Genomic DNA, 18181 nt, shown 5'->3' on the forward strand with positions numbered 1-18181 from the left:
ACCACTCTTACTGTTATTATTATTATTACCCTCACTTTACAGATAAGGAAACTGAGGTTCAAGAGACCAAGTAGCTTACCCACCGTCACACTTATCAAATGATGGAGCCTGGATGTCAAACCCAGGCAGTCTTACTACAGAGTTGAAGCTGTTACCCACTGTGTAATTAATTGAAGAAGTAAGTTGACTACAGGACATTAGCACTTGGTTAATATGTACAACAATATCCTCTGAAACTGAACAGATTAAAATTATAATTCATGATGCTTCTGCCTCTCCACAACACCCCTCCCCCAACACACCAAGTCTACTGTGAAGGCAATTTCAATTCTGCCAGCAGTATCACCGTTGTCTCAAACCTTAAATTACCTCTGACTTATGTCTCTCCTTGCACTTTTATATACAATACAGCCAATCAGAGACAGCAGGTAGCAAGAATCTTAGTTATTAAAAATTTTTTTAATCTATTATTTTTTATTTTTTTATAGTATTGAACAATACTATATTAGTTTCAGGTATACAACGTAATGATTCAATATTTTTATAGAGTATATTCCATTTAAAGGTATCTATAGGGCTTCCCTGGTGGCTCAGTGGTTAAGAATCCACCTGCCAATACAGGGGACATGGGTTCTAGCTCTGGTCCGGGAAGATCCCACATGCCGCGGAGCAACTAAGCCCATGCGCCACAACTACTGAAGTCCACGTGCCTAGAGCCCTGCTCTGCAACAAGAGAAGCCACCTCAGTGAGAAGCCCGCGCACCGCAACGAAGAGTAGCCCCCGCTCACTGTAACTGGAGAAAGCCCGCGTGCAGCAACGAACACCCAACGCAGCCAAAAATAAATAAATAAAACAAATTTATTTAAAAAAGGTATTATAAAATACTGGCTATATTCCCTGTGCTGTACAACACATCCTTGTTGCTTATTTATTTTATACATAGTAGTGTGTACCTCTTAATCCCCTACCTCTATCTTGCCCCTCTCCTGGCTCTTAAAAGTTTTGTGTCATTGAATTTCTACTGGGTTAGGGACTACCAGTACTAGGTACTGCCTTTTAATGTCTTTGCTTTAATTTACAGGATCAAAAACAGAGAATGAAGAAATTTTGGAATTTGTTATTATTAGAAGCCAGTAAACAGTAATATTTCAGCCACTTCCCAATGGAGAGTTATTAAATCATGAGACAGATTATGCAATGGTAGTTTTATTAGTTTTATTTAAGCTACGGGTAGTATCAAAGAAGAGGCTATATACTTGGCAACAGAATACAATTAAAGTCCAATATTTATATCTGTTACATAAACTTTTATTTGAAATGGATGAATGGTCCGTCAGGCCAGTCCTCCAGGAACTATTGATACTTTTCCTAAGGAGAGCGGAGAGTCCAGCCGCTCTCAGAAAGAACTACCTATCCCAGAATGCCCTTTTCTCCATCTTTCCCGCGAGAATCCCGGAAGGCTAGCTCAACCAATCCCTTCATGAAGAGCCTATACTATCAGCCAATCAGAAAGCGAAAGGGTGCACAAAGGCGGGAGGCGGAAGGCGCCATAGGTTTGAATTAAGAAAGTTGGCGCGGCTGCGGGATCCGGTTTTGGAGACCCGCTGTTGGCTGGTATCGGTTCGTGTCTTTGTGGGGCAGGTGGTCGGGCTCAGGCCTGCCGGAGAAGGTGGTAATTGAGCTGGGCTCCGAAACCCGCCTGTCGCGATTGGGGAAAGTGGGTTTGGAGGCGGAATGCGTGTTTTCGGGGGCGGAGTCTGAAATGCACGTCTTGTTGCTGTTTGGGCGTCTGGGCCTTGCAGGGTGGGCAGCGACGAGGCAGAGGGGTTTGGGGTTTCGCCAAGACATGTCTGTGACCTTCCTGGAAAGATTTGACGTCACTGGGAAGGTTTTAGCGTTATAGAGAACTGGTGGGTCCTGGAGTCTTACAGGACATCCTTTTACAGAGGAGGACACTGAGGCCCAGAGAGTCGAGGTCAAGTACTAGTCCTGGACTAAGCCCACTAAACTCCCCTCCAGTCTCCGTTTTACTGGTATCTTTCCCGGTCTGGGGGTGGGGGAGGGAGAGGGAGTGTAGGTGTGTGCGATCTTATTCTATGATAGGGGCCCTGTCATTTGGGACCTGACAATCCAGGGTGGAATCAGAAAGGTCAGAGTTGGAAGGGGCCTTAGAAGTCACCAATTTTACTTGTGAAAAAAGGAGGCAGAGTCATTTCCCCAAAGTCAGAGAGTGTGTAAGTGTTATGTGCGGTCACACTACTAACGAATTCCTGGGAGGTAGAGTGTCCTGATTTCCTGCTGCACCTTGACCGTAGTTAAGTCTAGGAGGCTTGATCTGCCCTGGAATATCTAGAGTTAAAAGTAAGTTGTTATGAGAGTAGGGGATTAACAGATGCACATTATCCTATATAAAATAAACAACAAAGGTTTACTGTATAGCACAGGGAATTATATTCAATATGTTGTAATAAACTATACTGGAATAGAATTGAAAAATTATAGATATATACATATATGTAACTGAATCTCTTTGCTGTACACCTGAAACTAACACAATACTGTAAATCAACTGTACTTCAATAGGAAAAAAAAAAAAGTAAGTTGCTAACCATTTTCTAGCAAAGATCAAACTGCCAAAATATACTTGATTGGAATATGTGGCTGATATGGTTTCAATAACTTAAAAAATATAATGTGTCCTATTTGTTTTATAGCATTGTCTTACAAAATGGTAGAGGACGAACTGGCACTATTCGATAAAAGCATAAATGAATTTTGGAATAAATTCAGAAGCACTGTCAGTGACACCTCCTGTCAGATGGTGGGCCTAAGAGATACCTACAAGGATTCCATTAAAGCATTTGCAGGTACCTCAGTTTAACTTGTAACATGCTGTTTTTGTTTGTTTTTTAGTGTAATTTCAGCTGAATTGAAACTTCACCTCCCAATTTCTCTTTCAGAAAAGCTGTCTGTGAAATTAAAGGAAGAAGAACGAATGGTTGAGATGTTTCTGGAATATCAAAATCGTATGTGACAATCTGTAGAAATGGATCACAGAGGGTTTTTTTCTAAATTAAACATCTTCATGAAATCCCTCATACAAGTAAAACAATGTATTTGTAGATACACAGTGTATACACATATGAAAATAATGAACATATGTGTACCCATAATGCAGCTTCATAAATGGAACATCCCATGTTATACCTTCCTCTTCTCTCATCTTCTAGAACTAATCTGTCAATATTTTAATTTAGTATTGAGTTTTTGAATGTTACATAAATGGCATCATTTTGTATGTATTCTGTCCCTTTGTTCACTCAGCATTATGCTTGTGAGATTCATTTACACTGATGTGTAAATGCCTGAATTTTTAAAAATGAGTTTCACAGACTAGGGTTTGAAAATCTGGAGTTCCCTCAGCTCTTTGGGTGTAGGGTTAATACTCTGACGGTTTCTCTTTCCATATTTTTACTGCTGTTCTTGCCTTCTCTTTACTACGCCTCTGCAGATTGTCCAGAGTGGATCGGCAGCTTTTACTGAGTTCTCACACACAGACCACAGACGTGTAGCCACAGTCCGAAATCCACTGGAGATACTAAATTTAGCTGCACCATGTTTTGAACGCTATTAAATCAGAGTGCCTTTATGTGGGACACATGTGGTCAATATGCCACAGTCCCTGATTGTTTCTTCTGCTTTGCTTTGAGCACTTAGTTTACTCATTATCTGGACCCTGAAGGCATTTGATCTTGGAAACCTGGTAGGCTGTTATGGTAGACTTCTACCCATGTTTATTTTCTAAGCTGCCCTGAAGCTTCCATGTCCTTTTACTGCTTCTCATTCCCTCTGTAACCACTAGCAGGAAGGAAAACCGTGTGTGTGTGTGTTTGTAAGAGTGATATTGAGTTTAGGTCCTTTACACACTCTTGGTTTGTAGAATCCCTAGGGATTAGAAAATTAAGTTTGAAACTATAAATTTTCAAAAACTACAATTCATCTCAAAGTGTGCTCTGAATGATTATCTGTAGTGTGAAGATGTGTTCTAAATAGTTTAAAATCTAAAAGCATTATCAATTATTTTTCTTTAAAAAAATCAGTTTATACTTGAACAGAAATATAATTTACATAAGTTTGATTAATTCGTTGAACATTTAACTGCTATTTGCCAAGCACCAAGGAGGCCAGATGTAAGCTATACACTGCTCACTTACATTCGTAAGATGTAAGCTATACACTGCTCACAATTTAGTGGAAGACATAGGTAGGAAAACTACAATTAAAATACATTGTAATAGTTGCTATAATGATGGGATGGGAATTTAGTGACGTAGAATCTGGAGAGCTTGAATTTTCCAGTGAGGATTACAAAATACTTAACAGCTAACCCTTATGTTATACACCACGTGCCAGGCCCTATACTGAGCTCTTTACATATGGTGATTCACTGAATCCTCACAACAACCCTCCGAGGTATATTTATTGTTTTTAATCCTACCTTATGGATGAGGAAATAGGCACAGAGAGGTTAAGTAAGTTGCTCAAGGTCAGACAGCTGGTAATCAACAGAAACATGATTTGAATGTGCACAGTCTGTCACACTGCCCTGGAGAAGGTCACATAGAAGAGGGTTGGGGAAGTCCATCAGAGTCAGTGCCCGTATTCTAGAGGAGGGAAGAGCATATGGAATGTGGTGGAAACATGAGAGCTTGTTGAGTTGTGGGATGGCTAGAGTACAGTGTGAATGGGGAGTGGCAGAGAAGTGGCCGGTCAGATGATGAAGTACATTATGTGTTGGGCAGAGGAGATTTATTTTGCAGATGAAGAAATTAAAGGCTCACTGAGGTTAGGAAACTTGCCTAAGATCATATATTTTGTAGATAGAGGGACTAGGATTGCAGCTGAAACGTCTGTGCTCTTTCCAGTGTACCATCTCACCTTTCCACATAGAAGGGAAAGTATAAGGGCGGGTTCCCATGGTGAGTAGTGAAAGTTTGAAATATTGGCCCTGGCGAATAAAAGAGCTGACTATAAACATATAAAATAATAGTCATGCAATACTGAGGGCCCTTACATTTGTGTTGGCACAAATCCACACAATTGTTCAAATGTTAGAATGAAAACACTCACATATATGGTATTTATGTACCACTTAATAGTTTAAAACTTTTCAATTATCATTGGATACCCTAACCCTGTAGCGAAAGTAAATGGGCAGCCATTATTATTCTCGTTTTACAAATGAGGAAAAGAGGCCCCGAAGTTGTGATTTGATCAAGGTCCTTGGGTAACAACTGAGAAGCCAGATGGGAACTGAGAACTTTTGACTTTAAAACTGTATCTCTTTTGCAGTACCGTTCTACTTAATTATCCTTAAAAAGTAGCATTTTTCTTTCTAGTAATTCTGATAAGATGTTTATTTTTAAATTACACCTGATATAATGTGATCATGTCCAAATTCTTGGAAAATATAGAAAAATAAAAAAATATCTGTAATGTTGAGAACCACACTTAACAGAAGACTTTATAGTTTTTATTTTTCATATGCTATCTAGGTTTTTTTAAGATAGTTGTGTTCATGGTATCTATATAACTTTGTATCATTTTTTTTTCTTTTATCTACTATGGCAGGATTTTCCCACATTACTGAATTCTTTGAAAATATATTACACATTATTGATATACTGTGTTTAATAGTTTACTTATTAGTCATATACAATGTTTTCAGTTTTTCAACATTATAAATAACTGAAAATAATTTTTTGTATATGAATACTTGCTACATCTTTTCTTAGAGGAACTTTGTAAAAATGAAATTACTGGATCAAAGGACATGAATATCCTTAAGACTTATTTTGCAATGTCAATATTTTCCAAAAAAAAAATATTTTCTATATGGACTCTAGTATTTTTCATTCTCAACACTAGCTATTATTTTTGTAAACATTGTTATAATAAATGAAAATTAGTGTTATTGCTTTATTTGCATTTCTATGATTACTGAGGTTAAATCATCTTTTGTATTTGATAACCATCTGCATTCTGTGTTTCCTCTGTTCATTCCTTTGCTGGTCTTTTTCTTAGGAATTTATATTTGTGTCTTCTTTAGATTAAGAATAATTACCTTTGTTGGGAGAGGATAGTTTAGTGGTCAAAATCATGACCTTTGAAGTTAAGACCTGAGTTTGAATCCAGGTCTTACTGTTGATTGCATTCTAGCAAGTAAAGCTGTGAGCAAGTTATTGAGTCTTGCTGAGTCTTTTCCTTCTTTTTTTTTTTAATTGAAGTTATAGTTGGTTTACAATGCATTAGTTTTGGGTGTACAGCAAAGCGATTCAGTTATATATATGTATGTATCTATTCTTTTTCGGATTCTTTTCCCTCATAGGTTATTACAAAATATTGAGTAGAGTTCCCTGTGCTATACAGTAGGTCCTTGTTGGTTATCTATTTTATATATAGTATTTTCTTTTTCTTTTAAAAAAGAGTAAGATGTACATGGTAATTGTATTACTGTGAAAGTTAAGTAAATTTATATAAATATAAGAACACAGTATCTAGCATATAGTAGAGTTTTTATGCTTATTTGAATCAAATATGAGTTTGTCTCCTTGCCTGCCTTTCTCTTTGATTTCTTTTTGCCTTTGAGTAAAACAATCTTTCCCCATATAGTTAATTTTATATTCACAGATACTGCCTTTTAGGTTTCATAAGATTTCATTTTACATTTAAATATTTAATAAATTTGTTTGGGGAACAATCTACTTCTTGACTTACGATATTTATCATATTAATTTGCTAAGTGTACCAACATTTGTTTTCGAATTTTTTTTTTGCTTTAACTGAGCTGTAGGTCTGTTCTTCCTCCCTACCTCCCTCTCTTCCTCTCTCGTTTCTTCTTTTTGGTATATTCCAGAATTATTTATATAACATTAAAGTTAGCTATTTCTTCAAAGCATCTACAAAGCCATCTTCTAGAGTTTGGTTGCCTTTGGTGGTAGGTTTTATTCATGTATTTATTTGGAGGGGAGAGCTGCAAAGGTCATGAACTTCTGATTTTGTATTTCGTGGTTTAATTTAGTATTCTCATTTTAATAAGTATTTTTGTCTCTCCATTTTTACTTTCAAAGACAAACAGGAAAGACTAGATATGGATTTTTGTTGTTCCTTTACAATTTTTACAATCATCGGGAAATGCTTACAATTAAAACATTCTTTATTAATTTTATGAAAGTCAGTACTTTGCTCTTATCTTAGATACACGTTGACAAGCAAAGCATATAGATTCTAGCTAATACTTTATGCTTCTTACAGAGATCTGCAGGCAGAATAAGCTCATTCAAGAAAAGAAAGAGAATTTGTTGAAGTTGATTGCTGAAGTAAAAGACAAAAAGCAGGAATTGGACGCACTGACCGCAAATATCCAGGATCTTAAGGAAGAATATGCTAGGAAGAGGGAAAGTAAGTTTCCAGTTGTACATGTATTTAAAACAACCTAAATTTCAAAGTGGTGATGGTTCACAGTGTGGACATCTTGCCTTCTCCCCAGCTCACCGCCACAGGTGGCTAACATACGTCACGGTCACAGCCAGCCATTCACCTCTCTGCAAGGTGTCTGTGAAGTTTGCTAAGTGCGTTTCATTTTCCTTCTTTTGCTTAAACATCCTTTTGATTTCTGATAGAACCAGAGAATAATGAAATTGATATGGGAGTTTAATTAAGCAAAGTGGGAGACAGTTTCACTAAGTAAGATTTGCCTGGGAGAAACCATAGTGTAATTCATGCAACAAATTTATTGATCATACATTCTCTGTCAGGAACTATTAAGCATGCTTTTCACACTGCAAAGCCTCTTTGTCTAAGACGTTCACATTTTTTTTTTTTTTTTACCGTACGCGGGCCTCTCACTGTTGTGGCCTCTCCCGTTGTGGAGCACAGGCTCCGGATGCGCAGGCTCAGCGGCCATGGCTCACGGGCCCAGCTGCTCCGCGGCATGTGAGATCTTCCCAGACCGGGGCATGAACCCACGTCCCCTGCATCGGCAGGCGGACTCCCAACCACTGTGCCACCAGGGAAGCCCCGTTCACATTTTTTAAAAAGGGTGCTTCTTTTGGATAGGAGCCTTATTTGCCCACAAATGAAATAATCAATTCTAAAATCTCTTGAAAATAGCAAAGTTTGTTTTGTGACTGCTTTTCCTTATAGAGTTTGTGTACCAGTCAACATTATTTTTCTCATCTGCTAAGTATTACTTAGGGAATACTGCACTAAATTTAAAAAAAAATTCTAAACTAGCGTGAAATAAGGCTGACTTCTTGTGAGAAGTAGTTATGTTTAAAGAATAGAATATTTTTCCAGTGAAGCAACTGATATATCTTTGGCTAACCAGGAAAAGCAAAATAGTGTACAAGAAGTCTTTCTATTTCTGTGCTAGTCATGCAAGCCCTTGGCCTATTTATTCATGCTACTTCATAATAAAATAGAACAAAACTTATTCCTCATACTACCTGTATGTATTTTCTCATGCATTTTTTCCTTCCAGCTTGAATGAACAGAAGCCCCTTTTTGCAAATAGGTAGAGATAGAAACTGTAACAAATGTAAATGTAAGCTGATTCATTTGCCTGGCATCATTTTTATAGTTGTTTTTAAGTTTGTTTTAACTAATTAACATTAATTGAATGTTATTTAAAATATTCGATACTCTGTGTCTGTGTTTTTAATCATAGCTATTTCCACTGCTAACAAAGCTAATGAAGAGAGGTTGAAAAGGCTACAGAAATCTGCAGACCTGTATACAGATCGACTTGGACTAGAAATTCGAAAAATTTATGGTAAGTATATTAAATGTAACTAAAACATAGGATATTAGAAAAGTCTGTCTTAAGTAGAAAAGAATTTAAAAAATATTTTCAAGTAAAATAATGGCCACATTATTAACTTTTTAGATAGTAGGAAAAAATTACAAAATTTTTATCACCCTAATGTAATTACTGATCCTTGGTTGTTTATCATCCAGTATTTTAATAAATGTATTTTAGGCATGGTTGGCAACATGCAAATAAGTTTTGTTCCTTGTCCTTACTAGCATTGTATGATTAGTATTTCTCTAATTGCTATAGCCTTCATAATGGTAATTTTTAAATGGTGGTGTAATAATTCGTTCCATAAGTGTAGCATAACTTATTCAATCATATCTATTGTTTAACCCGTATTACTCTAAGTTAACATTTGGATTTTACATTTTCCAGTTTTAGAAGTACTATAGTGAACATAGGTAGACGTCTCCATTTTTTTGACACAATTTCCATGGAATTCCCAGAGATGAATTACTGAGTTAAAGCATATGAATATTTTTGTGGCCATTATGTAAATATGTGCCAATTTACAGAAATATTTATTGTGTTGGGAGTTCCCGAGATTACATTCAGTTTTGGCGATTCACTGGAAAGTTTACAGGACTCAGCAGGGCTCAGATTTCTTGTGGTGAAAGGATACAAAACAAAATCAGCCCAAAGAAAAAAGGCACATGGGGCAAAATCTAGAGAAAACGAGCTTTTCAGACACAAGTTTTTAAGAGTCCTAACCCAGTGGAGTCACACAGGACGTACTTAATCCCTTCAGCATCGAATTGTGACAGTACATGTGAAGTGTTTTCTACCGGGGAAGCTCATTAGAGACTCTGGAAGCTTGTGCCTGGTTTTCCGTGGACTTCACCCCAGGTATCTTTTCCTGTTGCTGATTTTGCTGTATCGTTTCACTGTAATCATAGCACTGAGTATAACCATACGATGAGTCCTATGAGTCCTCCTAGTGAATTTTCAAACCTGTGGTGGTCTTGGGGATCTCTGACACATCAGGCAAGGACCAGCCTTGCAAGCAGGCCTTTTCTGGGGATAGCAGTCTCAGGCCTGCTATGTTAACTCTTCTGTGCAATCTGTCTACAATGTAAAGAGTACCCATTGCATTGTATTTGTGCCAGAATTGTAGTTTTTTTAAAGTTTTTGGTTTTATTTTGGTTTTTAGCAGTTGACTAGATATAATAGAAACTATTTTTTTAAATGCATTTCTTTAATTATTAATGAAAATGTGACCATTTTTTCCCATTGTTTACTAATTACACTTCTTTCTGAGATTGATTGGGCCCTTTATTCATATATCTATTTGCCTTGGTTTTTGTTTTTCTTCCTGTCAGAATGAGTTTTTAATACAAAATATTAACCTTTGCTTAGAGGAGAACATAAGGTCCAGCTCTGAACTTTTGATCCATTGGTCTCTAAGTTTATATTCACTGTTATCCTGAGGTGCTTTTTTGTGTTTTGTTTCAAAACCAGTTTTAAAGCTTTAAAATTATTTTTATATTTAAAGTAGAAGTTTCTCATAGTCCTCAAAATCAGGAAATAATGTTTTAAAGAAGAGACAACACAAATTAAACTCTTCATTTTGCCTAACTGAATATCTTATGAAATCTTTTCTTTGGCATGCATACCTCCCATTACTGTTAACAGTTAAAAAAATCTGGTATACTGACATAATTACTTCACTTTGAATTTAAATGCAAGACAAATTTTCAGTGTTTCTGAAGATTTCTTTTTATAATTAAAAGCATTTTTTATGCTGTAGAGTAAAACTGAAATGCATGTGAATTTCTACTTTGTGGCTGCCATTTTGAATTTCTACTGAGTATTTACTCCTTAGTAAGCATTTGGAGGTCTTTTGAAAAATAGGCTTTAAGTCCAGATAACTGTGTAGAAAAAGTCAAATTAAATTTGTCAAATTATTAAATGACAATAAAAACTTTTTATTGCGGTTAAATATATATAACAGAATTTGCCATTTTAACTCTTATTTTATTGTAAAATTCAGTGGCATTAATTACATTCACAGTGTTGTGCAATCATTACCACCATCTGTTTCCAGAATTTTTCATCATCACAAACAGAAACTCTGTACCCATTAAATAATTCCCATTCCTCTCTCCCCTCAGCCCCTAATAATGTCTAATTTACTTTCTGTCTACAAATTTGCCTATTCTAGGTATTTCATATAAGTGGAATCATATAATATTTGTCCTTCTGTGTCTGGCTTATTTCACTAAGCATAATGTTTTCAAGGTTCATCTATGTTGTAGCAAGTACCAAAACATCATTCCTTTTTATGGGTGAATGATATCGTGTATGTATACGCCATGTTTTGCTTATGTGTTCATCTGTTGGTGGACGCCAGATTACTCTCATCTTTTGGCTGCTGTGAGTAATGCTGCTGTGAACATTACATGCAGTTATCTGTTTGAGTCTCTATTCTCAGTTCTTTTGAGTATATACCGCAGAATGGAATTGCTGGGTCATGTAATTCTTTGTTTAAATTTTTTGAGGAACTGCCAAAGTCTTTTCTACAGCACCTGCACCATTTTACATTCCCACCAGCAACGTACAAGGGCTCCAATTTCTCCACATCTTTGCCCACATTGTTATTTATTTATTTTATTATAGTCATCCTAGTAGATGTGAAATGGTATCTCATTGTAGTTTTGGTTTATATTTTCTCAGTGATTAGTGGTAAGGAGTATCTTTTCATGTGCTTATTGGCCATTTGTATTTATTCTATGGAGAAATACCTATTCAAGTCCCTTTGTCCATTTTTGAACTGGGTTTTTCTTTTTGTTGTTCAGTTGTAGGCGTTCTTTTCATATATCTTGTATATTAAACCCATATCAGATCTATGATTTGCAGATATTTTCTCCCATTCCGTGGGTTGTATTTTCACTCTCTTGATAGTGTCCTTTTAAGGGCAAAGTTTTCAATTTTTTAATTTTGATAAAGTCCAATTTATCTATTTTTGTTGTTGTTGTTGCTTGTGCTTTTGGTCATATTTAAACTACAGTGCATTTCAAAGCTAGTTTGTAACTTGTATGTTTGGAAACATTGGTTAAGTGAATAGATGTACTTAGCTATGTAGATATCGATCAGAGATGGAGGTAAGAAAGCTCATCTCCATTGAGAGCTTTGGCACAATAAAATAATTCTCATACTAAATAATTTAATCCCTTTTTTCAGGTGATAAGTTGCAGTTTATATTCACTAATATTGACCCTAAGCATCCTGAGAGCCCGTTTATGTTTTCCCTGAGCCTAAATGAAGCGAGGGACTATGAAGGTATGTACTCCTGTCTCTTAACTGGTACTTAAGATTGGCATCCCAGAATGTTATTTGACTTAGAATATAAAGTAATGTGAAGGCAAGTAATATTCCCACAAGCTGTTGCTTTTTTTCCAGTCTTGCTTCTTGGGATATTGTCTTCTAAAGGCAATGAATATAGTTTTTTTATAGATATTATCCAGGAGCCTTAATAAGTAACTTTTCTTCAGGATGACACAGTGCCACAGTGGCTAAAAGACTTAAAAGACCAAAGATCACTGCATTTCATATGCAAGTATGAATTGTCCTCTTAGAGAATTTAAAACAAAGCTAAAGCTAATGACTGCCTAAATGTGGATATTGTAAGTTATCTAAGTAGGTGGTTTTAAAATTGAATGTAAAGTCAGAATGTGATCATTTAACACCCCCGCTCCCCCCAAGTTATCCTATCCTGAAAATCGCGAACGTTGATAATTTAGCTTAGTTACTGATTCTGCAGCAGGCCAGAGGGGCTTTGATGCATGGGAAATATATATGTTTGGCAATAGTGTGAACAAGAAGAGAATGGAAATATATTTATCTCTTTTGATTATTCTAAGGCCCCCTTTAAAGTAGTCCTTAACTTATTGGAATTCAGAAAAATGGTTCTTAGCTCTTTATACCTGTGTTCTCATCCTAAAGCGTTTATAGCAGACAGACGCTCAGGTAAACTGCTGAGTTGGCTCCCTGATGTGCTCTAGTGACTCAATTCCTATTCTAATGAAATTTATATTTTAGGAATCTATTTCAGGTACAAGTGTTTGATTTTTTTACTCTATAGGTAAATATCTTCTAATCTGATAATGGGTGCTAAATTTTAAAAAGCAAAGCAAACCCCCAAACCTCCTACCTAGCTTCTCAGTTTTCACCAACTTGGATAGCCTCTATTGCTAGGTAGTGTCACAGTATTTGATAATGTATTAAAATAGAATCTACAGTATCAATTTTGAACCAAGCACTCTTTGCTATTCTTTCTCTGCTTTGGTCGTGGGCATTGTTTCCTAAGCAGTCTCTACCAAAGAGCTGGAAATCTGATATGGTTGAATTTCTTCTCCTTGGACAAAGGTCAAGATTGACGGTAGAGAAAGTTGGATCATTCCTTTCCTTTGACCACTTTTACTGGAGACTTGCTCCCAGTGTGTACCAGCTGGTGCAACTGCATTCGAGGGTCATATTGTTCTTTGTCTTTTGAGTCTCATTTGATTACTAGGCCATATAAATACCACTTTGGGAATAGCAACCACATTTTCTAATGACCCCCATTTCACTTGTAAAACTTCAGGTATTTCTTTCTACAGCTGTAAGTTATTAAGGGTTGCCATTGAAAGTTGTTCTTTTTTTGATCCAGTGACCAGAAATTCGAATTGAGGCCAAATTTTGCAGAGAAAACTGACAACAGTTCAAAAAAATATTGTTAAAATATTTTAAATAGTTAAAACAAAATGTATGGGAAATGGCATGCTGTTCTGTATCTCTAAGCTCTTCAATCCCTTGATTACCTTCTGTTTAAATTTAAAGCAAGATTATATATAGTACTTAACATTTGAATATTTAGAGATTAAACAAAGGAAAGGTCTAAAAGACAGGATACGAAAATCAGGTAAGTGTATCTATCATTCTATGCTGAAAGCATTTCAATAAAATGGAATTGAAATGGCTTGAATCAGATGAGAGCATCTAAGTTAGAAATATTTCTCTTCTATTAAAAAACTCATTCAAATTTCCTTTTTTTCCCCCCATTCTAGTGTCAGATAGTGCTCCTCATCTTGAGTGCCTAGCAGAATTTCAAGAAAATGTAAGGAAGTCCAACAATTTCTCGGCTTTTCTTGCCAATGTTCGGAAAGCTTTTACTGCTATTGTTTATAATTAATGTATAAATAGTATATAAAAACCGTTATCCTATTGTGTTTCTCTTTTTAAAAAAGGTCTCATTATTTGTTGTTTGTCTATAATCCGTTTGTATTTTTGTAACATTTCTGTGTGCTATTTCTGTAAATTATTTAAATTAAAATCTTAGGAAAGAAGATTTATAAAGTCAAGCTTTTGGAGGTCATGGACCAGTAATAATAAAAAATGAGGGGGTGTGGGCCCAACCTAAGGTTTGCAATTTTTAAAATGTACTTAACAAAATAAATATTATTATCCTAATATCATAAAGGAAAGAATATTTTTATCTTAAACCAAGTGGGATCTACAGTTAAAATAAAGGACAAATCTTTACATCAGAAGAAGATTGGCAGTATTCTAAAATGTCTTTTAGAAAAGAATCTAATTTTGAAAATCGAAATATAGAAAATTTATAACCAATTTTCATCTTATAATATTTGTACTGGTTAGTTGTGGTCTGGATACAAATTTGCCATCTTTGGAGTCTATTCAATACGAACTAGAACTCAATCAATTTCTAAGATTTCATTTTTGTCACCATTCTTTCTTTATAAATTTGGTTGTATTTAGGTCTGCTGGCTTTAGTGGAAGGCACGTACTACACCTCTCAGGATATCTTGGGCATACCTAAAAGCCATGGAGCAGTGGCCTTCGTGCTTTCAGCTACTGCTGTCTTCTTACAGTCTGGGAAAAGTTTAGACCAGTTGTCTAGTTAGGGTTGGAGGGAGTTTCAGAGCACTCTCCCTCAGTGGCCTCTCATGCCTAGGAAACCCAGGTCTGGAGGTAGATTAACCTCGAAAACTGAGCTAAGAGTAGGGATGTTGTAGTTCTCTAAATGGAAATAGACACTACATGTTTAACAGAAAAAAATAGCAGATGACTACTATAGTGAGTACATATTTACTGCTTGAAATATATTCTCAAGGAACAAACAGAACTTAAGAAAAGGTTTTCATTCATTGAAACTAGAGGAAAACCATGTCTCATACCAAAAATTCTTGATACAATGTTTTGAACCATACAGCGAGAAGGCACGAGGCATTGATTCTGAAAGATCCTCTTCACCTGCAAGTTAGAGAAATGAAGATGGGGGATGAGAGACTAAATGGGTAGCTCCGCACTTCGGTCCATTTCTCCTCAAGGACCACCATTCTTCACTTCTTCTAACTGGGGTGTGGAGGTAGGACAAGACCTCTGAATGAGGCCACATAGCAGGAAAGTCACAAAAGGATAGCATAGGAACCAGCTTTGCAGCTGGGATCCAAGGTCAGACGTATGAATAAAGTTCACTCTCATACCAAACAAAGGGCCTTAAGCCATAGAAATTTATATCAATTTTTTTTCTCACCTGGAAAGTTGATTCATTCTAAAATTGGAATTGGGAATTCGTTAGGGCAGGCCACCTTAGAATAATAGTTAGTACTTTCTTAACTCTTCTTATGTGCCCAGCACTGTTCTAAGCCCTTTACAGATGTCACCTCATTTATATTCCCTCAACAACCTGTGAGGTAGGTACTATCCATAACCTAGTTCTACAGATAAGGAATCCAAAGCACAGAGAGTGTAAGTAACTTCAAGTCAGATAGCTGGGAAGTGTTAGAGTTGGGATTCAAACCCAGGCGGCAGTCTGGCACCTAACCCATGAACTTCACCTAGACTCTACCTTATGCCTTTCTATGCTATATTGCAGAGGAAGTATGTGAAGACAGAGTTCTTAACAAAGATTCTATACAAATTTGAATTTTTTTTTGTTTTTTGTTCTTTTTACAAATTTGAATTTTTATAATATAATTTTGCTCTTTTGTTTCTATAGAAGTATAATGATTAAGAAAAAAAAAGGGGGAATATGTTTTGTCTGGATCCTTAGTACCTGGCCTTCAGAACCCAAGTGACTCATTGAGAACCATCTCTAGGTATTCAGACTGCAGTTACCAACCCAGGTCTTTATGGAAATGGTGGATGGAGGACTGTTGACTTATGCGTAAGTCTTTATCTGTTCAATCAAGTATAAATGCCCTAATTTTTGAGGTTTGCTCTGTGCCAACCTAGGAATATTCTGCAGTCAACATTATTAGTATATTAGCTTAAATTTTAAAGTTTGATACATTATGAAAATTGCGCTTTGAATACATGTGAAAGGTAAACCAAGCTATTCCATTAAATTTGCTCTATCCATTTTATTTAGGATGCTATGTTGTAAATAAGAAATAATACTTTTAAGCATTTACAGTCTTCCTGGTACGGAAATAAAGCACAAGATACATAGATAAGAGATTTTCTTAAATGGGAAACAAATGCACACAAGTAGTAAAACTGAACTAGAATCCAAATCGGGTGGACTAACGTATTCCACATTTTGTAATAAAATGGAACAACAAGCCCTCTAAAATTAAACTCAATCACTAATTAAGTTAAAAAAACAGAATCAGCACAAAATCTGCTAAAATGTACTGCTAGTGGATTTAAAGTTTTGATTTCCCAGCTAATGAGGATTAGAATGTGTTGCTTCTCTTCCACTTCAGAGGATTCTTGTACAGAGACAATTAGTTATATTTTAATTTGTGTACCGTGACAGTGAAGTGCCTAGTATCACCCTAGCATAGTATCTAACACATAGTAGAAGCTTAGTAAGTATTTGTTAATGTCGAACACATTTCTAGACTCAATATAGGATTATTTAATGGGAAATTAAAATTACATCTTTGAAAAGGAGCTGACTTGTTCAGTAATACCTACAGGCATGTTGCTGAGATGTCCAGAAATTCTTAGAAGGTAAAGATATTTCTGCAGGCAATTCTTGACTAAATGACAAAGCTAATTGAGAATAAGACTCTTTCTGAATAAAGACAAGGGTTTCATCTAAGTAGAAAGAGAGTCTGTCAGTTAAGTAAGTAAACTGGAGAGTATATGAGCTGTTTAAATCAGCTCCTTTCTTGGTATTGTTAAACATACTGTAGTGTGAAGTGTGAACAATGTATGGTGAAATATGTGAAGAATGTTTGGAGTTTAGACACATGTTATCATTTTCCCTTAGCAACCAAGCAAGCTGGAAGTAGCTCCTGAAGCTAAGGTCCAACAAAGGGAAAAACTTCAAGGATGAAGTTATTTTACTCAGTTGGATAGATTTTTACAAAAATTCAGAAAGTGGCAATATTTGAGATCAAATAAATGTGATCTGTATAATGGTAAATCTTGAATACTCTTTTTTTGTGTGAAAAATTCTGCTTTCCGGCCCCAACACTGGTAATGTAGAAAGATTTGAGGATTAAGATGTGGTCCAGTCTTTGCTCTACTATTAAAATTGATACATGATGTTAGGCAAGTCATTTAATCTTCTGAGCATCAATTTTCTATCAGGCCAGACTGCACTATGTGTAGTTTCCCAAACTTGCTGTTTTCTTTTTTGTTGACCAGGCCAAGAAAGTTTTCGTCTATTTTCAGTTAACTAAAAGTAATTATCATGAATGTTTGTTGGATTTTATCATGTTTTTCTGTATCTTTATAGATTTTCATCTTGTATCTGCTAATGAGGAGATTTATATTAATAGGCTTAAAAAAGAAGTTGAATTAAACTTGCCTTCCTAGAATAAATCCAACTTAGTCATGGTGTGCAATCCTTTTAGTTTTGTTTTTAATAACATTGGATTCAGTTTGTGAAACTTTTGTTTTAAATTTTTACATCTATAGCCATGAATTAGATTGGCTTTTAATTTTCCTTTGTATAAACTTCATGGGATGTTGGAGTCACAGTTATCCTAGGTCCTAGACCCTTGAAAATAGTTGAGATGTGTTCCTTTTTTTCTGTTTCCTCAAAAAGTTTGAATAAGACTTCCTGTTTTTGAACTCACATATAAAACTATGTGGGCCTGTGTTTTCTTTGTAGGAAGATGTTTTTAGAATGCTCGTTAAATTTTTTTAATAGTTACTGAATTATTCAGTTATTCTATTTCTTCCTGAGTTTTGATAAGGCATACGTTTTTGAGAAGTTTATCTCTTTTGCTGACATTTTTTGCAAATTAATTGGTATAAAGTTGTTGATAATATATAATTTTAGTTTTTGATATCTACTGCATCTGTAGTATGTCTACTTTTTCCTTAGAAGTAATATTTATTTATGC

The 18181-nt window shown here is 35.6% G+C and overlaps 1 protein-coding gene across 9 annotated transcripts; it reads left to right on the forward strand.

The window, feature by feature from the left end:
- The first annotated feature begins 1523 nt into the window (after positions 1 to 1523).
- Positions 1524 to 17675, forward strand: SPC25 (SPC25 component of NDC80 kinetochore complex). 9 transcript variants are annotated; one of them, XR_004350615.1, is made up of 9 exons: positions 1531 to 1621; positions 2716 to 2868; positions 2962 to 3027; positions 7316 to 7462; positions 8730 to 8834; positions 12057 to 12155; positions 13922 to 13971; positions 15877 to 16044; positions 17098 to 17666. XR_004350615.1 is itself a non-coding variant. In XM_032636508.1 (9 exons), the coding sequence occupies exons 2-9, from the start codon at positions 2730 to 2732 to the stop codon at positions 17117 to 17119; spliced, it is 696 nt and encodes a 231-aa protein (XP_032492399.1). In that variant the 5' UTR covers positions 1531 to 1621; positions 2716 to 2729; the 3' UTR covers positions 17120 to 17666. The 9 variants fall into 9 exon arrangements, 6 of the variants coding, with proteins under 6 accessions (XP_032492399.1, XP_032492405.1, XP_032492402.1 ...); XM_032636508.1 differs by having other exon boundaries at positions 15977 to 16044; XM_032636510.1 differs by having other exon boundaries at positions 1559 to 1673; positions 15977 to 16044.
- The last annotated feature ends 506 nt before the right edge of the window (positions 17676 to 18181 follow it).

This window comes from Phocoena sinus, chromosome 7 (genome assembly GCF_008692025.1).
Source record: "Phocoena sinus isolate mPhoSin1 chromosome 7, mPhoSin1.pri, whole genome shotgun sequence".
Lineage (NCBI taxonomy): Eukaryota > Metazoa > Chordata > Mammalia > Artiodactyla > Phocoenidae > Phocoena > Phocoena sinus.

What these genes read in the sequence shown, in the direction of transcription:
- SPC25 (XM_032636508.1), top strand. Translation starts at nt 2,730, where the DNA reads ATGGTAGAGGACGAACTGGCACTATTCGATAAAAGCATAAATGAATTT. An exon ending in AGAAATTCGAAAAATTTATG is followed by an intron (nt 8,835 to 12,056) that starts GTAAGTATATTA and finishes CCCTTTTTTCAG; the next exon opens with GTGATAAGTTGCAGTTTATA. An exon ending in GGAGGACTGTTGACTTATGC is followed by an intron (nt 16,045 to 17,097) that starts GTAAGTCTTTAT and finishes ATTTTCCCTTAG; the next exon opens with CAACCAAGCAAGCTGGAAGT.